Source organism: Stegodyphus dumicola, chromosome 3, assembly GCF_044657685.1.
Source record: "Stegodyphus dumicola isolate Sdum_Otavi_A_Nest chromosome 3, ASM4465768v1".
NCBI lineage: Eukaryota > Metazoa > Arthropoda > Arachnida > Araneae > Eresidae > Stegodyphus > Stegodyphus dumicola.
Window position 1 is genome coordinate 84,598,652 of NC_140770.1, and position 20,702 is coordinate 84,619,353.

General features: G+C 34.3%; 2 protein-coding genes across 2 annotated transcripts in view; one reads left to right on the forward strand and one right to left on the reverse strand.

The window, feature by feature from the left end:
* LOC118186881 (uncharacterized) overlaps positions 1-20,702 on the reverse strand; it is a 146,351-nt gene that overhangs the window by 56,725 nt on the left and 68,924 nt on the right. The window lies entirely within an intron of this gene.
* Positions 11,311-13,211, forward strand: LOC118186973 (uncharacterized). The gene is made up of 2 exons (XM_035357174.2): positions 11,311-11,524; positions 11,923-13,211. Exons 1-2 carry the CDS (start codon positions 11,317-11,319, stop codon positions 12,393-12,395), a joined length of 681 nt encoding a protein of 226 aa, XP_035213065.2. The 5' UTR covers positions 11,311-11,316; the 3' UTR covers positions 12,396-13,211.

Genomic DNA, 20,702 nt, shown 5'->3' on the forward strand with positions numbered 1-20,702 from the left:
ATTCATAGTTTTAACTGCAATCCTCTGTTAAACATTTTTATTTTTTCAGCATTGTTCTGAGTGAAAAACATGACAGATATCTACGATGTGGAACACCTTCAGCAAGTCTTCAAAATTTCTGAACCATTGCTTTTTCTGCATTAAGTTACGCTTCAAAACATTTATCATCCACAATATTAAGAAAGTGTTATAATTATGTTAAGCATAAGATCACCAATCACCTTATGCTTTCGCAAAGAGACAGTTATTGAAAAGTTTCTCATTTCTAAAGCAAAAGATCATTCATTTATTTGACAGATTAAATCAACCGATAACTGCTTAACAAACTGAGCGATTTAAAAACAACAAATGCATTTTTGTTAGCTTACTGCATCATACTACGGGTCTGACTATCAACTCGTAGAACACAGATAACTAATGAACTTACTGTCAATTTCGATGTAATTTGATTTTAATAAGACTTGCGTTTCCACTGATAATTTATATATATATATATTTTGCAACTGATAAATTTTGTAAATATTTGCAGTATTATTTTAGTTAGATAAAGGATATTTTATCTAACTAAAATATATATTTCTCATCATGTATAGAATCATTTTTTTAATTAAAGAGAATTTTTGTTCTGCTGACACTGAAATTAAAATTTGTGTTTTTAAAAATCTATGTTTTCTTAGCATCTAAGAATGCTACAGTTAAGTTAACTTTATCTAAATATATTCTTCTTCTTTTTATTTGGATAATTTTAGAAATTTTTTTGAAAACAATTGCTTTTGATTCATGTCAATCAAAATAAATTCTTATTTTTTTATATCTTTATAGAAATATTATTAATGTAGTACAATTTTCCAAAAATGGCACAGCTGTCGCTAGCAGAAATTTTAGTTTCCTTAGACAATTCTTGTAGTTGAATGTTGATCTTTTACATATTTCTTGAATGAGCTTTTTTTTCTAGCAAGCATCTTTCCTAAACCCGTATGACAGCATATTCCCTTTGAAGCTGGCATTACATCTTTTCCTAGACCACGAACGAAAGTTTGAGCATGCTGACTGATCACACTTTTTTCATTAGTTCTTGGACGGCCACTGCGATATGGGTCAGTGAAAGAGGCGGAAATAAGTGATCGGCATCGGTAATTTGCCTACGGCTATAACACAAAAGATGCCATTGGAAGGAAATAAATCTTTTTGTGAGCTCATTTTAACATACCATAATTGTTGCTGTTTAATGAATTATTCTAAACACGCGACGGCATCTGCTTAGAGGCAAGGATGCCTTTAAGTTGGAGAATGGAACTTTCTAAATAAAATGGACTCATATTTTTATTATACGTGGATAGACAAGAGAATGCCCTTGCACCCAACTTGCTCGCCAAAATTCAAACCGAGGTCAAACTAGCAGGATTGTTCTTCCGTCATTAAGTGTCAAGTCTATATCAACAGATATAGAGAAGTATCGTTTTGAACAGAAAACATAATAATAAAAATAATAAAATGGATTTTGATATATTGATTAAGTTATGTTCATAAAGTCTAAATCCATTGAGTTCAAATTTAGTTTAAATTTGAAAGTCTCATTGCTAACATCTCCCAGAAGCTAACATTTGGATACTTCCTAGCAAACTTCAGAAAACAGACCATGTACAGGGAGGAAAATCTCCATACCTCCAAGTCTGAACATGACAGAGAAAAATATCAGAGTAAATTTAATGACGGTTTTGTCGTGATATCGGAAAAACTGCTTTCATTGTTCGGATCATATTCTGCTGACGAATATGTCAGCGTGCATTCTTATTTTAACATGTCGTAATCGGGATTAATACCTCAGCTACAAAGGAAGGGAGTGAATACTAGCCAGTTTCCCTTTTAAAAGTCCTTTACGTCGGCAGCCTTCCTCTTAAAGGGCAAATAGTCCTTGCGTGCCTTCGAAGAACATAATAACCTGTAAGAGAAGGAAAACATGAATTACGGGTAAAACGAGACAGGGCTCCAGCCCATTTTGCTCATCAGATGCATGATTCATTTAATGAACAATTCCCAGTCCCTTGAAATTGAGGATTCTCCAACATCTCTATCCCCACCCCCACCGAAATGGCTTCCACGAAGCTTAGACCTTCCAGCACTAGACAACTCATTGCGGGGAATATTCAAGTCACGTGTCTCTCATCGTCAATACTATACACAAATAAATAATTGCGCAAAAGTATGGTGAAAGCCTATGATAAAACATATACAAATCCATTGGATACATAGTTTGTACACGTAAGTAATCAACTATAGTAGATGTTAAAAATAAATAAAATAAAATTACATTGATATTGCTCTGTGATACACCAACTAGGCCTAAGGAGATTTCTCGGAACTCCATAGACGATAGAAAACATTCAAGCAGGCCAGGAACATGTAGACATACCGTGTAAAATATTCTTAAAGCGAATGACAGTAGTCCGATTGCTGCTGCCCGCCATCTCAATAAAAAACTAAATTTGTATTTGGCACTGCGCGAAAAGTGTTATAGTTTACCTTGAATAAAGAACCTTATCATATACAAATGCAACGTAAATTTGCAGAAGGAATTCTTTTCAATTTATTAACAGGTAATCTAATATTCTTTTTATTTCCCTTTTGGAGCAAGTTTTCCAAATTTAATCTCAAATTCAATTGTTTCATCTTCATAGGACGATTATTTTCAAGCCGCCGCAATAAAGACTGTTTTATGCTATTGTTCTAGAAACAGTTTCAGATAAAAACCGAAAAACCGGGGGGGGGAGAAAAACAGCAAAGACAATTAATTTTTAACCAAAAGTGATCAAAACTTTAGGAACATCTCGTTTTTCTGTGCATTATTTTAAACTAAAGGCTTCATTTTCATTAATATTTCTTGGGAAAAAATTGCTATCTGAAAACTTGAAATTATACACTAACACCTCAAAGAAGAGGTAATATCTAAAAACTTCAAAAAATTCTAAAAAATTAATATAAAAAATCTGAAAATTTTCAGATTTTAACAGTCGCACAAAACGGTTTGTTAATGTTTCTTACGTTCTCGCTGGACTCGCAGTCTACCAGACTGCTGTTGCACTCGCTCATACTAACCTATTTTTCTTTGTCTTTTCAGCCTTATTATTAAACTTCAAACTTCATTTTCTTAGCCCTTACTCCATATAAAATTCAACAGCAAAAGTACAAAACTTTTAAAAGCAGAATAGCAGTATACGTTTCGAATTTCCGATGCACCGTTAAGTGTTGACATTACATTGCCTGCTTTTATTTTTCAGTCTTTTCTCAGTTTGTCGTATCAATGTTCACTTTTTTTACTAAGGTAGCTTTACAAAACTTTTTTTTCTTTTTATTATGAATGTTTTGTGTGTTTACTTTATTTATTAACGGCTTACGCCACAAAAAATTCGATTCAGCAGCAAAATCATTAAAAAAAAAAAAAAAAAAAACCCTTCCTGCTGGTTATTAAAATTGCAACGGCAGGAAGGAATGATCTGATGAATGGCAAAATCACATGAAAGGAAGAAGAGGTTGAGATATGTAAATGATTATAATTTCAGCGCATTTAGACGATGCAGGAGGGAAAAATGACGTCTGAAGCACTGCATAAAATAAAAGTTGTGTAGTGGATTTCTCATTCAGAAAGCACTTTTGAGATCGAAGTTTGCTCGAAATATCGTGTTACGCCTCGAATAATAATACGAAATGCTTACCAGAAATTGTCGAAATGCTTACCAGAAATTGTCGTCTTGATTTAATTTGTCATTTAATTATTATTTCTTGATTATTTAATTAAATTTGCAGCATACTGCGCGAATTTAATAATTTATGAATGAATTTGAAATTTCTGATCGTTTATTCATATATATATATATATAATATAGGTATGAAATAAACATTTGGGCTTCACTTTTTTTGTTTGTGATTTATTTTAATTCCGTTGCATTAATTGAAGTGCATAGCAGCCAAAACAGATTAAAATAAGAAATAATCATTGATCTGGAAAATGCCAAATAGGTGAAGTCATCTTTGACACTGAAAAGAGGATGTTGGAATTAAGATTAGAATGTAGGCTTAACAGCGGGGGTCCACCATTCCTCCCAAAGTCATTAACGTAAGTCGACCATGTCATTTCATTTAACACAGATTTGCTAGAACAGAGGGTTCCTTATTTCCTCTTCTGATCTTAGCTTTATTTACTTTTCATTAGTCAGTATAATATGACTACAGATACTTGAGTTTGATACTTTTTTAATCAAGATAAATATCACTTCGCAGAACAGAGCCTAAAGTTTTATTAACACGTCACAACGTTACTGTTCTTTTTAGATAGATATAAATTTTCCTCTCTTATAAAAAAAAATTAAGATCATATGACAGAACATTGTTGTCAGTCGTTGAAGTATATGGATTTCATTTGTCTTTGATGTCATAAAAATAGGTTGCACAATCATGAGATTAAAAAAAAGAATTTCATCTGTGTAGCTTTAGTACACTTCGCAAATGTTTATTTATAGATTTAATGTCATAAATAAAATAAATTTCCAACATTCTACAGATGGACAACAGAGAAATTTCTAACTTTGCATCTTGCGTACATCGTCATCTGGGTCCAAAATAAAATCGACAGTTGATGATTATGGGTGTTAAAAATACTTATAGTACAGAATGTCTAAGTTTTTTTTTTTTTTTTTTTTTTTTTTAATATTAGCCGTTAGACAAGACAGAAGTGTTACGATGTTATTGTTAATGTGTTGCATTTTATGCCCTTAGGCATCACTTTTTTAAATTATTGCACTTAAAGTAAAAATATTTTATATATATATTTTTTAATTTTACCAGTTTCTGCGATTCCGAAATCTTGATTAAAGCAAAACAGGTAGGACTATCTTCCTAAGGTGAGGGATGCCTCCGTGAAGGACGTACTAAGGAAAATTAGCTTTTGTTCAACTTTCTTATCGGAAAAACTACGAAAACGCTCATGCAGTCAGCCCATTCACCAAGATATGAATCTGGGCTGAGCTATCACTATTCAGGATTTTATTCACTTTGCGACTATTGAGTGATTTATGAAAATAACATGGAATATCTTTTCATAAGCCAGCATTACGAGCAGAGCCTCCATTTGTAAAATTATGATAATATGAGATAAACACTATCTTAAATTATCAAAATTTCTCTAACAATTATTGTTATTCGGCTGTTATTTTGAATTCTAACATTAGATATTGTAAATCGTGTAGGGATCATAATAATCGGCTAATTAATTTAATCTCTCTCTCTCTCTATATATATATGTGTGTGTGTGTGTGTGTGTGTAAGATATAGAATATGCAATTCAAAATTATAATTTAAATTAGCAATAGCGTCTTAATTCCTCATTTTTTAATTAGGTATTTCCTATATCTATTCTAAAAACAGTAATAACATTTTCTGAACTGCATGCCCTTCTAGGTCAGTCTGTAGCATATGATTTGCATAGCACTGATGACATAGATAATTCGAAACCTGAACTCAAAATTTTGAGAACTGAAACAATTTTTTTGGTGAGCTTCCATACTGATTTAAATGCGCACTTTGTTTCTACCTGTGATCTCGATAAGACGCTGCCTCATTGCTCTCGTCCTATCGCAACAGTTTCAAACATGTAAATGTTGTTAAACAGGCACGGTTAGAGTTCCAAGTGAATTCTGGCCGCAAATGTCGACTGAAATAAAGATTAATATTTAATCTGTATCGGTTGCCAACTTTACTTTTCGAATGGATCAACATTCTACGCCATCAAAATTGCTAAGTTTGCTTAATTACAATGAGTGTCTTCTTCATTACAACGTGAAGCTCATCATTACTACATTATTTAAAATTAAATTATAATACATATATAAATTTATTCACTGATTTTGTTAAGCGAAAAGATTCTGTTCTCTTTCCACATGGATTGTCATAAAAAATTTAAAGTTCCCAATATTATGAGTTTTGCTTTTTGAAAATTCCTAAATCTTAATTTTCAGATTTATTCTAAAGAAAGATTTTATTTTAAGGCGGAAACCTATTTTTAAACTTAAAACTCAGGCGCAGCTATTTCAAAACGTAATATATAAGATCACACTTTTTTTCAGCGGCGATTTCAGTTTTTTGATTTTTTTTTTGACATTTTCTGTGGTTTTCCTATCTTGTTCATTTGCGGTTTTGCAGCTGAAGATGATGGTTCGGTAAAACCATCGAAACTAGTCCTGTGAAAATTTTGTAAATTAACGCTGATTTTTGTTGTTTGACTTCTGAATTGGTATTTATTCGGCGTGTTATTGTGTCTTAATTATATTTACATGTTGTTAGAACTTATTTATTTCTGAAAAGTAACTATGAAAAGTGATATATTTGAGTGCAGTTACCCTTTGCACATTTCAAAGAATTTTGCTTCTCCTAATTTATGAAACAATTTAACTATAACGTTTTCTGTTTGAAAGTAAACAATTTGATATATAATAAAAGAAATGAAAGGAAAGATTTTGCTTATAATATTGCTGAAAAATAAAGAAGTAAATAAATACAGACTCCCACAAATATAAAAAATCCTTGATTTTATTATCAAAGCATTTTATTAAAAAATGAAAATTTCAAATAAATCTTAAATAAATATTTTGGAAGAAGTTTAGGATATATATTATATAAATATTTATCATAAACATTTTTCTTATATGTTTGTCTTAAATAGGGGCGTAGAAATAAAGACGACTGTAATGAATTTCTCAACAGTATTTAAAGCAAATTATTACTGTTGCTAAAGTCAGTTTCAATGTACAAGATTTGAATGGCATAAAATATATTCAAAATTATAAAATTTTGTAATTATATAGCTGTCACACCAGGAAGTAGTGATTTGATTATGTTGATCATTTTCCAAATCTTGTGAATTTTAATCATATAACATGCGTATAGGAATGAAATAAGTAAAAAAATCATTCCTAGAGTCATTGACATTATAAATGACATAGTTTATAAAAAATGTAGGCGGGCCCACCAGCGGCCGAGCGGTAAAGTCGCTGAACACTGGTAGTTCGGTCAGAGGTTCGAATCCCGCGGTCGGGCTGGCTGCATGGGTGTTATCGTGGTTTTCTCCATATGTAACGTGTGTACGAGCCAGTTTCCCTTAGAAAGTCCTCCACGAAGGCGTCCCGCCCTTTAGGCAGATATCCCTCGAGGCTTTGCCATAATTAAATAACCTAACCTAAAATGTAGGCCGTATAGCTTTGAAACAGCTATGCGTATTCTGAATGTTTTGATATTTTTTGCTGCCAGCTTGCAGGCTGGAATTGCGGTATAATGGTGAAAGATCTATGAGTATTATCAAGTCACACTATTAGTTTGATGATAAAATTCTTAATAATACGCAGGTTTCCTGCCTCTATTTATATTTCTTTTTCGTTTTTATTTTATTTTATTTGCTTAGCAGTTTATGCATTTTTTTATTCATACCACTCTATTTATATCCCCCACCCAAGAAAAACAAAATTAAACGCAGGACGCAGATTATTTCAAAACTGAAATTTCTTTCTTTCTTTCTTTCTTTTTTTTTTTTTTTTTTTTTTGTTTTTCGATTTAAATCTATTCAATGCAGTTATGATTTATTTTCATGAATTGAATCACATTATGTATTGTAAGTAAGAACGTGTATGAGATTTTATATTTAATTTAATTTTGTAGAGCCATTAGGATATTTTGAAGTAGGAGAATTAAAAATGAGCAATGCCCTCTCTGGGACTCGAATCTAAACCTCTCGAATACGCGCCGAGTATGCTAGAAGGCATGCTGGAAGGAGGGAGAAAATACCTTATAATTTTATTAATAAAATATGTAAATGCAAACTGTTCTTCCAGCTTTTAGATTATAATGTAAACTATTCTTCAAAGTCCGTCTGATGTTTTCGATTGTACGTTTCTTAAATTTATTCACATTGATCAGAAAAGAAACCATTCAAAAAATTTTTAGAATTTTTTCGAATACTGATCCATATATCTTGAGAATTCTTTTCAAAACTGGAAGTTGCTATTCCTTGACAACTATATCAAAGTGTCTTTAAAATTTCTTCAAATAGTTGAACTGATTTATTTCTGTAGTAAAAGCTCCTTCAATTTTAATTTTTTTTTAAAATCTACCTAACGAAACCTGATAAACATGGAACGGCAGACTGGTATTTTTATCAATTTCCGATCGATATTTATTATATGGTATAAAAATGTTTAATAATTTGCGATTAACGATTAGAGTTCATAGTGATCACCTTCAACCATCCAGTGGAATGCGACCTGGCTGATGTCGCCATTGCACTCGACACGGTATCATTTTAATTGATTGGCCACGCGCTCTACATATTGCAGAGTCTGCAAGCTGTTGCCAATTCTTAAAGCGCAGAACTTTCATAAAGCGTGGACATTCTACTGTTTTCCGAATTTCATGTACTGGCAAAACAAAAACTGTTGCCACTTCACTTGCGGAAAACAGCCGTTTTGTAAGCCTATAAGGTATTTCTCCCGCCTTTCTAGCGTGCCTTCGTGGTGTAATGGTTCTGCACACTGGGTCGGTAATCCAGAGGTCCGTGGTTCGATTCCCGGCGAAGGCGTTTGCTCGGTTTTCATCTCTCCATCTTTTCCAATTAACCTAATGTCTCTACAGTGGCGCCCGAACTAAAAGGCTGTTGGATGATGATTTTTTTCAACCAGGATTTGGCGATTGGGTCTTCTAAAAACCCCAGTCGCCCTTTAAAAGGGGGATCATATAAGGTATTTCTCCCACCTTCCTAGCGTGCCTCCGTGGTGTAGTGGTTCTGCACACTGGGCCTGGTTCCCTGGGCCTGCACACTGGCCAGAGGTCCGTGTTCGATTCCCGGCGAAGGCATTTTCTCATTTTTCATCTTTCCGGCTTTTCCAGTTAACCTAATGTCTCTACAAGCCTTAGAATAAACCAGTGAGAAAAGTACACAAGTGTGTCATGAAAAATTATCTTTTTTTTAATAATGTACACAAGTTTTTACTGCTTGGTAATACTTTTTTGCTTGTTTTAAATATATCTTGAGTTTCTGGGAATTTTTAAGACTTAAACTGTTTTAAATGTTATACTAGAAACTGAAATTGAAAACAAATTCCGATTAAAAGAAAAAAAAAGAAATCACGATTTTAACGCATTTTTATAAATTTTCTTTAAATTTTAGTGATAAACTCTCCCTTTACCTCTCTTTTTGTTTGTTTGTGTGGGTATGCGTATTTAGATCCCTCGTTAAAATTTTCAAATTGCTATGCTTTTATTATTTATCTTTTAATTTATGACTTGGTTTATAACGTTGCTAGATTTTGAAATAATACCGTTCTTCTTTCCACCTAATGATACTTAATAAAGAACACTTCTAACGCCCTTATTTCCTACTTCTTCAACAGAACATTTTGGAAAAGAGAATTTCTCTGTCTGTGCAGAAAGACACACTCATACACACTTTCAATTTCATGTACAAAGTAGATCAAATGTTTTTCTTTGACCCGTTAAAAATCAATAAATTAAAATAAATTATCCTAAGTAGCCAAGAGTATTTCATCCAAAACCTGTGTAAAGCAGTCGTAATATAAATTCCTATGGGAATAAAATATAAAATTATGAAGCTAATGAACATGTCAAGGTGACGTGGGAACTGGCTAATAATAACCAGAAAGGCAACAAAACGTTTTTCTTTCCAGCTCAAAAGGGGCTGTTGGTCTCGAAATGGGATTTTGCGTCGATTGTATATCATTGTTGCCACTGAATGTTATTGCCTTGTATTAGTTTTATATTATTAAATAGTAAAAAATTTGCATTTAAATATGTATGTTTCTTACAATGTGAAAAAACGAGTCATCAAATTTTGAATAACCTAGTCCTTCCCTCGAGCACCTAGAGCCCGAATTTTGAATCTCGAACGAAATATTGAATGAAGCAATATTATATAGAACGAAATATTCTATAGATTATTGTCTTTATAGCTGTCGTCAGATGCACATTTTACTGAAGGAGCTAGACTTGTATTTGTATACGTAGATTAACCCAGAATAATTAACACTTTATTTAAATTTGACGTCTTGTATGGTTTCACAAGTTGATTGATCTTCATTTGTGAATACATGTTTGGTGACTTTTGTCAGAAAAAGTCACCACGAAATTGTCACCACGAACGTCCAAATATCGCTAACAATCGACAAACCCACTCGTGTAGTCCTAACTGTTTACGATTTAAGATTAATTGTTTCACATAAATCAGTGAATGATATACTTAATGCCTGTTTATTTACAAGTACTCAAAACTGAAAGGAGTAATAAGCTACAAACGCCTTAAGTATTACTTTAAGACATAATAAAAATTTATGTTAATGATGCCTCTGTTCGGCTGTCCAAAACATTACTAATGGTACAAAATCCATGGTAATAGGAGAGTGAAAATCATTTGAGCTCCTCATTACCCACATCCTTAATTAGTAATGTTGATAAATAGCCGAATAGATAAGACCACTGAGTGCTGATTGAAATCCTAGTGAACCAATCTTAATTGGTTAATCAACCTTAATTGTTGGCAAACTGGTTTCGAAAACTATCAGGCTTGTGAAAATACATTAATTCTCAAACTATTTCAAACGCTGCTGTCTGTGAAAATATATAATGCGTTGAGAAATCTATCATGCGCGAAATAAGGAGATGCGCATATTAAAAATATGCTGCTAGAATGAATTTTGAATGTAATGAAATTTAATGTAAACAAAAATACGGTAACACTTATTAATTCCTTAAAATAGAGCGCAAATTATATACTTTTAATATTTTTTAAGTTTTTTTATTTTTAAATCTATATTTTGTTACATATTTCATATTACTTTAAAAGTATTTAAAAGAAAGGCTCTCTTTCCAAATTTTAATAATGATTAAAATTATTTGGAGAGTTTATTGTTTAGTACCTTATTTTTAATTTTATAAGATATCATTTCGAAAAAAAAACCCAAATAAATATTAAAATCAGTGAGAACAAAATTAAAATTTAAGCTATGGAAATATATGCAATTTTTTTTTGTAGGTGATTTTGAGAATCGAGACGAAAATACTATACCTAAGCATACCTAAGCAGAAGATAATGCTTTAAAATTTTCATCAGTAACCATGAAGTTTTTTAAAACTGTAATTATTCAATGAAAAGCTATATTTTGGCAAGTGAAACGGATCCGTGAGATTCAAACACGAGCGTTTCTCATTTTAAAATGCGTTTTGATCAAATTCTCTACTTAGGCATCGGAGTTAACTTACAAAATGCTTATAAAATATACTTACGTCTTTGGTGATGCGTTTTTCAATTTTATTTTTTTATTTTGTTTCATCTTGGATTTCTGTTCTGCTACTTTCGACATAAATAAAAACCAATTACAGATGGTTGCAGATAATTTGAAGTTGGATGAATGCAAAAAACTTGCGGAATCTCTACAAGAGGACAAATTTAAAATGGATCATACTCCCAGCGGTAAGTTTCTTTATGGCTTCTTCTTCTATATGAAAATTATGTATTTTTTCCACTAAGCGACATTAATCTGCCAGTAACAATTGACTTCAGAAACATAACGGCACAGTGAGAAATCTTTTAACAGTGGGCAGACTTATTCCAAGCCTCATTTGTCTTCTTTTAACCAAGCACTCTGCTTCCACACGTAACAATGCAATATCTGCTGCATTTGTTAGCAGTAAGAAGCAAAGTTGGTTGTGTTAGAAAGAAATTACGGTCAGAAATAATCTTTTAGTTTTTGTTAATTTTTCATTTGTTCATTACTCATAGCACTAGAAAGTTATTTTCTTTGAAATAATTGTACGTTGTGAAAGTACAGCTAGTAAGTAGCTTATATATAAGTACCCTTTTGCTTACAGGGCACACGGAACCCGAAGGGGTATCTTGCATCAGACTCCTGGAGCACTGGAACACCCATCATGGCAAAAGACAGTCTTTCCATCAACTGGCGCTGCGATTAAAACAGCTAGGGAAAGATGACCTCGCGAATCGTTTGGCTATGTCTGTAACCGATGAAAAGGTGGCTGAAGTCCAAGAAAATTTTCTCAAAGATCCTTTCAAATCCAAGATCCATACCAATTCACCTCTTTTGCAAGAAAGTCGGCATGTTGAGCGACCACCAGTTCTAGTAGTACCTGACACTAAATGGACAACTTTAGATGTCTTGGAAATGGTTGTTCTCATACTGATATCTATCCTTCTCGTGCTCTTTGGTTGTTTGACGATAATCAGATTTTTCTTGCCAGATTCTTTTGCCCGTATACGGGCGTCTCTCTACGTCTCGTGGCTGGGAAGACGTCCTGGACAGGAAGAAGTGTTTTACATCATGTAAGGACAGGATCGCTGCATAAGAACGTTCTTATATAATAGTGTTGGCACATTTCAATAGGTTAAATAGCATTTTCCTGACAGGAACCTCCGTAATGATGCCCCAGCATAAAGTGACAATCTCTTTATGAAGATCAAAATTTAACTTGCAAAAAGCAACTTACATAAACCTACCACTACTTTTACAAGTATGATTTATTTTGCCTCACTAATCAAGGTAGCAAATAAAACCATACTTGCATGTAGGTGCTCTGGCATACGTGCTATTGCATGAAACGTGTTTTCTGCAAGCTGAAAACTGATCTTAATAAAAGTGCAGGTAACGTTGTCTAGAGGCACCCTTTTGAAGGTTTTTAAGTTGACGAACGCTATAAAGGCATCCTGCTCAGCTACACACTTCCATTCTCTTAGCAGTTGAGGCAAATGAGATTGGAAATTTCCCATTTTAGTCTCTTTCGTTGCATTTAATATTTGAAAATTAGCACTAAATTCAATATGGAATCATTTACGCTTAAAATTTGAATGGTGATGCATTGCTAATGACATATGAGGAACTACTTTGAAATGATTATGAAAGGTATTTTAGATTTAATAATTATTTCATCTTTTACAACTGTGCTTTCATGGCTGTCAGATTTATGACTTCTAATAATTGGATTTCAGTATTTATGTTGAGGACTGATTATATCTGCTTTTCAGAGTGATGCTTATTTCTAAAATTATTTAATTAAAATCGTTAGAATGCTATTTTAAAAATTATCTTATATTTGAGATTTGTTTCTATGTAGTGAATACTATAGTTGATTAATTAAAGTTTGGACTGACAAGATTTGATTTGATAACTAGTTTTCTCAAGCAAACAAACTGAATTTACACAGATGCTTACTCTAACCGAATCATAAAGAACACGTTTTAGCTGATAATAGACTCTCGCATTCGGTAAACAAATATTAGTTTTTCTGATTACAACAAATAACCTATCTATAATTACGAAATGCTTGACTTGTCTGAACACCTGAAATTAAATCTAATTCAAAAATTTGCAAATTCTACAAAATATTACCTTAAGACAAATTACAAATAGCACTTCTCTTTCCAACACAGAGTTGTCGTACAGACTTCAAAAATTTACATAGCAATTTGTGGGTGTTTAACTTAGATGAGAAATTAAAAACTTAATGACAAACGAAGTAAAGTTTATTACAAGCTCAGCCAATACGCTAACGAAGTTTGTGGACGAAATTACCACCAGCTGAAAAAACGCAAACCACATGCTTTGATCATAGCGACAAGGATGGTTTATTTGATTATAGCAAAGCACTCGAGGGTTATCCGCTTAAGGATGCCTTCGTGGAGGAATTTTTAAGGAAAAATGACTCCAACATCCGTTAGAAGTAGGGAATGTCCCGAAAACGCCCATGCAGCCAGCCCGTTCGCCGAGATTCGAACCCCGGACTGAACTACTAGTGCTCGGCCGGTGGTGGGCAAATACGAATAAGGAACAACACAAGAGATGCATTAGATTTCTCTCGGCTTATTCTAATTTCTATTGATCAGATGTTTAATCTGTAATACCCTCAAAATTAATACTCACATTTACATCTTCTGCACGGATTATGATGAAGTTGTAGAAAAGATAGGACAAAAATAATTTAAGCAAACTATGTTAGAAAACCAAAACACTCAAAACACTGCGATGCAGATCTGTGCTTGACAAACGTTAAGCGTTATGCGATATTAATTAATTTTGGGATTGGTTTGATCTGGTTTATTTAATTATGGCAAAGCACACTAGGGCTATCTACCTAAGGGGAGGGATGCCTTCGTGGAGGACTTTTTAAGGGAAACTTACTCGTATACACGTTACACATGGGGAAAACAGCGAAAACGCCCATGCAGCCAGCCCGTTCGCGGGATTCGAACCTCGGACCGAACTACTAGTGTTCAGCGACTTTATCGCTCGGTCGCTGGTGGGCCAATTAATTTTGGGATAAACACACTTCAGAAAGATTGATTATAGTCATTTTACTATTTTTAGGACAATGAAACGAAATAACTAGATTAAAATAAGACTAAACAGATTCTATGAAATTAATATTGCAATTTCACCCATGCAAGAAAACATATCCATTTACTTATTTTATACTCTGTTGCATACTGAACAATTTATTTCGTTTTTGCATTTTCTTTCGATAAAATTCGTTAACAGAAATATTTGAAAATGATTTTTGAAATTTGCTACCAAATATATTAGCATATGATTTTTTTATTCCATATACATATACAGTTTTTTTCAGTGCCTTTATTATATGGATTTAATTCTTGCAGATTAAGTGCGGATTTATTTGATGTTATAAGAAGGGAAAACTTCATAATAACTGGTGCAAAACCTTGTCAAAGCGATCCGACATATTTAAATCTTCAAAACACCCACCGGGTTCAAGACCCGGATTCGATGCTTAGAAAAACCCTTACAGTTTGATTAGTCTAATAAGAGCAACTGCTGCGAAATGAATTCGATTCTTTTGCAGTGCCCCACAGCTCGTTTCTTCATCTGATTTCTTTCGAGAGGTTCTAGAAGTCTCTCATTGTCCCAACAGACACCCCCGTGACCCGTTTGCTCGATCAGCCGGCTTTTATTTTCGTAATTAGCTCGAGATTCGTTTTAATTCATCGCAATTCAGATCCTTTTTCTCTTTAGGGACAAAAACCAGGAAGGAGTACGAACACACATTATTATACCGTGTATTAAAAATTTCAGTATAATATAATACTATTATTTTGTTTACTGACACGTGCGGTTCATTATGAATTTTTGGGCAACAGTTGGCTGTTGTAATTAGAGTATTTCGCAAAACTCGAGCACTAAGTAAAAAAATAGTTCTTACCTATTTAAGGGCAATAAATGCACTTTTTGTAAAACTAAATCTTTCTTTTACTTTTAAATTATACTTCTTTTCCCCCCTTTTCTTTTATCTAACGGATGGCAATTAAATTGTACTTTATTTGTAATATATCCAACTGATGTTTTTACGAACATTTTACGGAGTTTTTATAAGTTATTACGGTCAATTTTCTTCATGAAACTAGATGATTATGAAAGTAGAAATATCTTTTATTTAATAATTTCAAATTTGTGTCTTCATATATTTGTATAGCGGGTTTAAACATTAGTAAATTTCTTAACATAATTAACATTAACAACTTCCTTAACATAACATTTTTTAACATAATTTCATAATTACATGTTCATAAACTTATAAAATATTCATGCAAATTAAAGGCATGTAAAAATTGTATTATGTGTTTTATTAAAATAAATTATATCGTAGGCGACTGCTGCCAAGATCATTAGCGTCTAATGGCCTGCTGATTGATGGAGACAGTTTGAAGCAACCCAATAACTTATATAGATTATAAAAATCAAATTAAACCGAAGGTCACTGGTGCTTGAAAAGGCTATTAGTCACCAATGCCGTATTTGTTAACGATCATCGGTTATAAAATGTTTCTCCCGCCTTTTCAGCATGCCGTCGTAATATAGAGGTGAGCTTAGGGCGCAGCCCAGTCCACCTTGCAAAACAAAGTTTGCCCTATAACCCTATACGAGCCGTGGTATAGAGGTAGCAAATAAAACCATACTTGCAAATAAACCACGGACCTCTTGAATACGCTCGACTCATTTTCAAGAGGTCCGTAGTTCGAGTCCCGACGAGGGCATTGCTCATTTTTCGTAGCTCCTGCTTCGAAATAACCTAATAGTCTCTACAGTGGCGCCCGAACTAAGAAAGGTGGTAGGTGATGATTCTCCACCTCCAGGATTTGGCGATTGGGTCCCTAATCCCCAATTGCCCTTTTAAATGGGGTGTATATAAGGTATTTCTCCCGCTTTCTTAGCATGCCTTCGTAGTGTAGTGGTCAGCACTCTTAACGCGACGCGTATTGGAGAGATCCGTGGTTCGAGACCCGGCGAGGGCATTGCTCATTTTTCATGTCGCCTGCTTCGAAATAACCTAATTTCTCTACAAGTTAATTAAGTTAAATGCCGTGCCACCAGTGACCGAGCGATTAACATCGCCGAATTCTGGTTAGTTCGACCAGAGTTCCAACTGAGACAAACATGTATTAAGGAATTAAGGAAATTGCGTGTAATTAAGGAAAATACAATGTTTTTGTATTTTCCTTTATGTATAACGTGAATAAAAGCCTTTAGTCTTCCATGAAGGCCTTTTTTTCCTTACGTTTATTGCTTTGTCACATACAAATAACGTAACGTAACCTAACCAAATCATAGGTCACCAATATAGCACGGTGCAGTGAATTTAGATATGTTAGTAAAATAAAACTAAGGACAGCGGTGAAGACAGTTTAAGGACAGTCTGTCACTACTGTCTTATGCGTCACTGGCAGTCAATACGTGAGTCATCCATGGAGGGCGGTGCAGTAAATTTAGATACATTAGTAAAATCACATAGAATCTTAGAACATCGGTGATTGTCAACGTCAGTGAACACAGATGACCTATGGTTACAAACGACAAAGTTACTTTTATATTGCAATATTTCCTGCAGTGACAATGCTTACTCTGACGTGGATGATGATAAATACGTGTTAGGAGTAAGTTGTATTTATTTAATAAGTTTTGGCAAAATAAACGAAGGCTATATGCCTAAGAGAAAAAATACCTTGATGGGGGTTTCTCTAAGAGAAAGCCTAATGTTCGTATAGGAACGCATGATTAATCCCCATACGCATAAAGAAAACCACGGAAATATCCTGCAGTTTGCGCACTTTTTGGGCGTCAATTGCAGGTCAGACTGCCTGTGTTCAGCGGTCTTGTTAGCTAGAGATGTCAGAAGTAGCCTTAAGGCCAGAAGTGATTAAGTGATTTCGATATGTAAAATACAAGACTTGATTATTTAAATGGAAAGGTGAAGATAATTGTCCGAGAAGGACGATCGAGTATCATATGACTGTTTCCGTGTCTCAGTTTATAGAGGATTTAACGATGGTATTTGAAGATTTTATGCAGAATGTGGATGGCTGAAAGTGATAATAACTTGACACCTAAAGGTAAAATGTGACCGCTGAGTTTGAAAATGAAGTATGAATGGATCAAGAAGGCGCGGAAATCGATTTAAAAGAAAATAACCGCAAAGAGTTTTAAGGAAACTAGGATTTCTATTGCCATGAATAGTTCTGGGTGTCAGTTAGTTCTAGAAAGATGTTGGAAATAGGCATACTAGTATGATAATTCTTCCCTAAATGGCAACAATGACAGGAAACGTATATCTCATCTTACCTTCAGTCAAAACTAATGATATTCGCAAAATTGCAACATACGCAATTATAAAACTTGGCTTTCCTTAGGTAGAAAAAGCAACAGAAAACATTAGAAAAAAATCACCAAGTATGCAACGCAGAGAAGATGCACTCCCCATTTAATAATATTTCGGTGATTTAAACGCTTTTTAAGATGTAGCTAATCCAGCGAAAAAGGCTATAATGACATATAACACCAGGTTCCGCAAACATGATAGTTACAACATGGTATGATAGTTTGGATGAAACTAAGAGATCATATTCGAAAGAAACACGCAGGAAGACAGCATTTTCCTTGGTAGTTTTGCTATAATAGTGCACGAGACTAAGTGGCAAAATTTGTGACACAGTACGTAATCAAGCTCTTATCCCACCGTATATCCCCAAAATGGTTTCATGCGACTTTAGTTTGTTTCCTATGGCAATGCTAAATTCCGTATCTAGCCGATTACTATCGAGCCTAGATAGTAATCGGTTAGATCTTACCAGCAATAAACCTACAAGAGACTTCGCACCATGGACTTAAACCCGACAATTGCATAACAAGTTTGTATACAGTTTTATTGCTCATTGTTTAGTGTTAATGATTTTTTCAGGTGACGGTTTGTTGATTTTCTTAAGGATAGTAATACTGTTCTAAATCACTTTATTTCTGAATATTACTATCCTTTGTTTTGTAAGGATCTTAAGTTTTACTAACGTTTATTTTATTTTAAATCTTTACTATCACTTCTTATTTTCTACTTCCGGCCAGAATTAAAAGCGTTAAAGTATTTATGCAAAGTTTGTCTGGCGAAAGCCAAGTATTTAAGTTGTGGCTTTTTGCCAAGCGAGAGAGAGGAAGTAGTTAGTCGAAGCAGGCCGCTTACCTTAGAAGTTTTACTCAGTTGTTGGTTGCCTTCCAGGCCAGAGGTTTAATCCTCTTGATAATTTTTAAACGTATTGTAGTGTTCACAGTTCTCTGTACTACATACGGCTTCCTATTAATATAAGGCCAATCTTGCACGTTTATTATTTTAAAGTTAAATTAGAATTTAGTTTTATTTTTATATTTTTACGTTTAGACCACAAGTAGTGGGTCTGTGTATTCCGAAGTTCGGAAGTTATTGTAAATAGAGAAAAATAAAGGGTTTTGTATACCCTTCTTGTGTATCCTGTCTACTTCCCACAGTTTTGAATATAGCTTTAGTAAGCTCTCTGTTCCGAGTCAGGTCCTTGCATGTTCCCGACGAAGGTAAGACGGAACATTGATCCTGATAGTGGCGCCCAACGAAGAAGAATAACCATGGCCGAGTTTCAAGAAGAACCTGTGCTGCCTGCAGAAACGGCTCAGAATCCAGAAATGCCAGCTGCCGCCCTGGAAGGATTTGGTTACATCGTCCAGACCATGCGCGCTTCGATGAAACCAGAAGCAACATTTAATGGAAACTCACCGGTAACCAGTTTTTTGGAAAAATTGGATGACCACTTCATGCTCTACCCCGTGCACGAGTTTCAAAAAGTTACCTTAGCTACCAGCGCTTTGAGGGGCCAAGCGCTTAACTGGTTCAAGTGTATAGGCAGAAGTCTCTTGGGTCAAGCAGGAAGTCCCACCTATACTTACGAGAATTTCAAGACTGCCCTACTAAAAGCCTTCCCTGTTGTAAGGGATCGTGCGAAATTAGAAACGGAACTTTTTAGTATATATCAACAAAGAATCGAAAACCTCTCAAGCTTTATTTTAAGAAAAATTCACGTCTTCAAACTCTTGTATGGAAACCGTCCGGATCCTGAGATAATTCAAGTGATTTTGCCGACGTTACTGCCCCAAGTGCAAGACTTTATTGAATTAAGAAATCCGACTACACTGGAAAAGTTATTTGAGCTAGCAATCCAGTTTGAAAGTAGAAGAACGGCGGACATTGGAAGAAGACGCCAATATCAACAGCGAAACCAATTTGGTGCGCCAAGACTACAGCAAACTCAAGCACACGGCTACGGAAGCAAAGCGAATCAGTGGGCAAGGAAACCCGAGCATTCAAAAACAGCCGGCGAACGTCGACAATTCAATAGCAACCCAGGAAAAAAGTCTCAAGGCCAGGGGAAAAAGAAGGAAAGCACGGAAAGGAAAAATAATTTAAACTAAAACGGATTTCTGCTGACGAGAGGGTGCGGAAATCCGAAGGCCACGAAAACCCCTCTTCCTACAAGTTAAATACAGTAATGGTGAAAAATTTGACTCTTCCGAAGATTGAAGTCTTGGTGAATAATATCCCGGCCACCGCACTCCTGGATACCGGCGCGCAGTGTTCCTGTGTGGCAGAAGAATTTTTTAGGAAGTATTTTCGGAAATACCGCATATATAATTCGGATAATACGACAGTGTTAGCGGCGCAAGGAGAAAAATATAAGTGTATAGGTAAAGTACCGCTGTATGTCCGTATCAAGGACGAACAAGTAAAGGTGATGTTTTTAATAGTAAAGAATCTGCAAGCACATATAATTTTAGGAATAGATTTTCTTTCAGAGGCGCAAGCAACGCTGGATTTTAATGAAGCGTCCCTTAAGCTGACGATGAAACCAGTTCGTGCAGAAAAGGCTGAACCGCCGATGGTAAATCTTGACCACCTGCCTAATGACGAGCAAGGAAGAATCCGACAAGTGATAAGTGAACTTGCTTCGTTATTTAGTGATATTCCAGGATTTACTCAGGTTACTAACCATAGTATTGACACCGGAGATTCAATGCCAGTTCGCCACAAAGCATACCGGTATGATAAGAATAAGGAAAAAATTATAGAATGGCATATCACCGATATGCTACGTAAAAAGATCATAACGCCCATCTCAAGTAGTTATGCTAGCCCGGTGGTTTTATGTAAGAAAATAATGACTATCCTTTGACACATCCAAAAAGGTGGAGATTCGCAATTGATTACCGTAAATTAAACTCCGTAACTAAATATCTGGTATATCCGTTACCTATTATTGACGAAATTCTAAGGAAAAT

Excerpts from the sequence above, each read along its gene's own strand:
- LOC118186973 (XM_035357174.2), top strand. The coding sequence starts at position 11,317 with ATGCTTATAAAATATACTTACGTCTTTGGTGATGCGTTTTTCAATTTT. Across the intron at positions 11,525-11,922 it reads AATGGATCATACTCCCAGCG|GGCACACGGAACCCGAAGGG; the intron begins GTAAGTTTCTTT and ends TTTTGCTTACAG.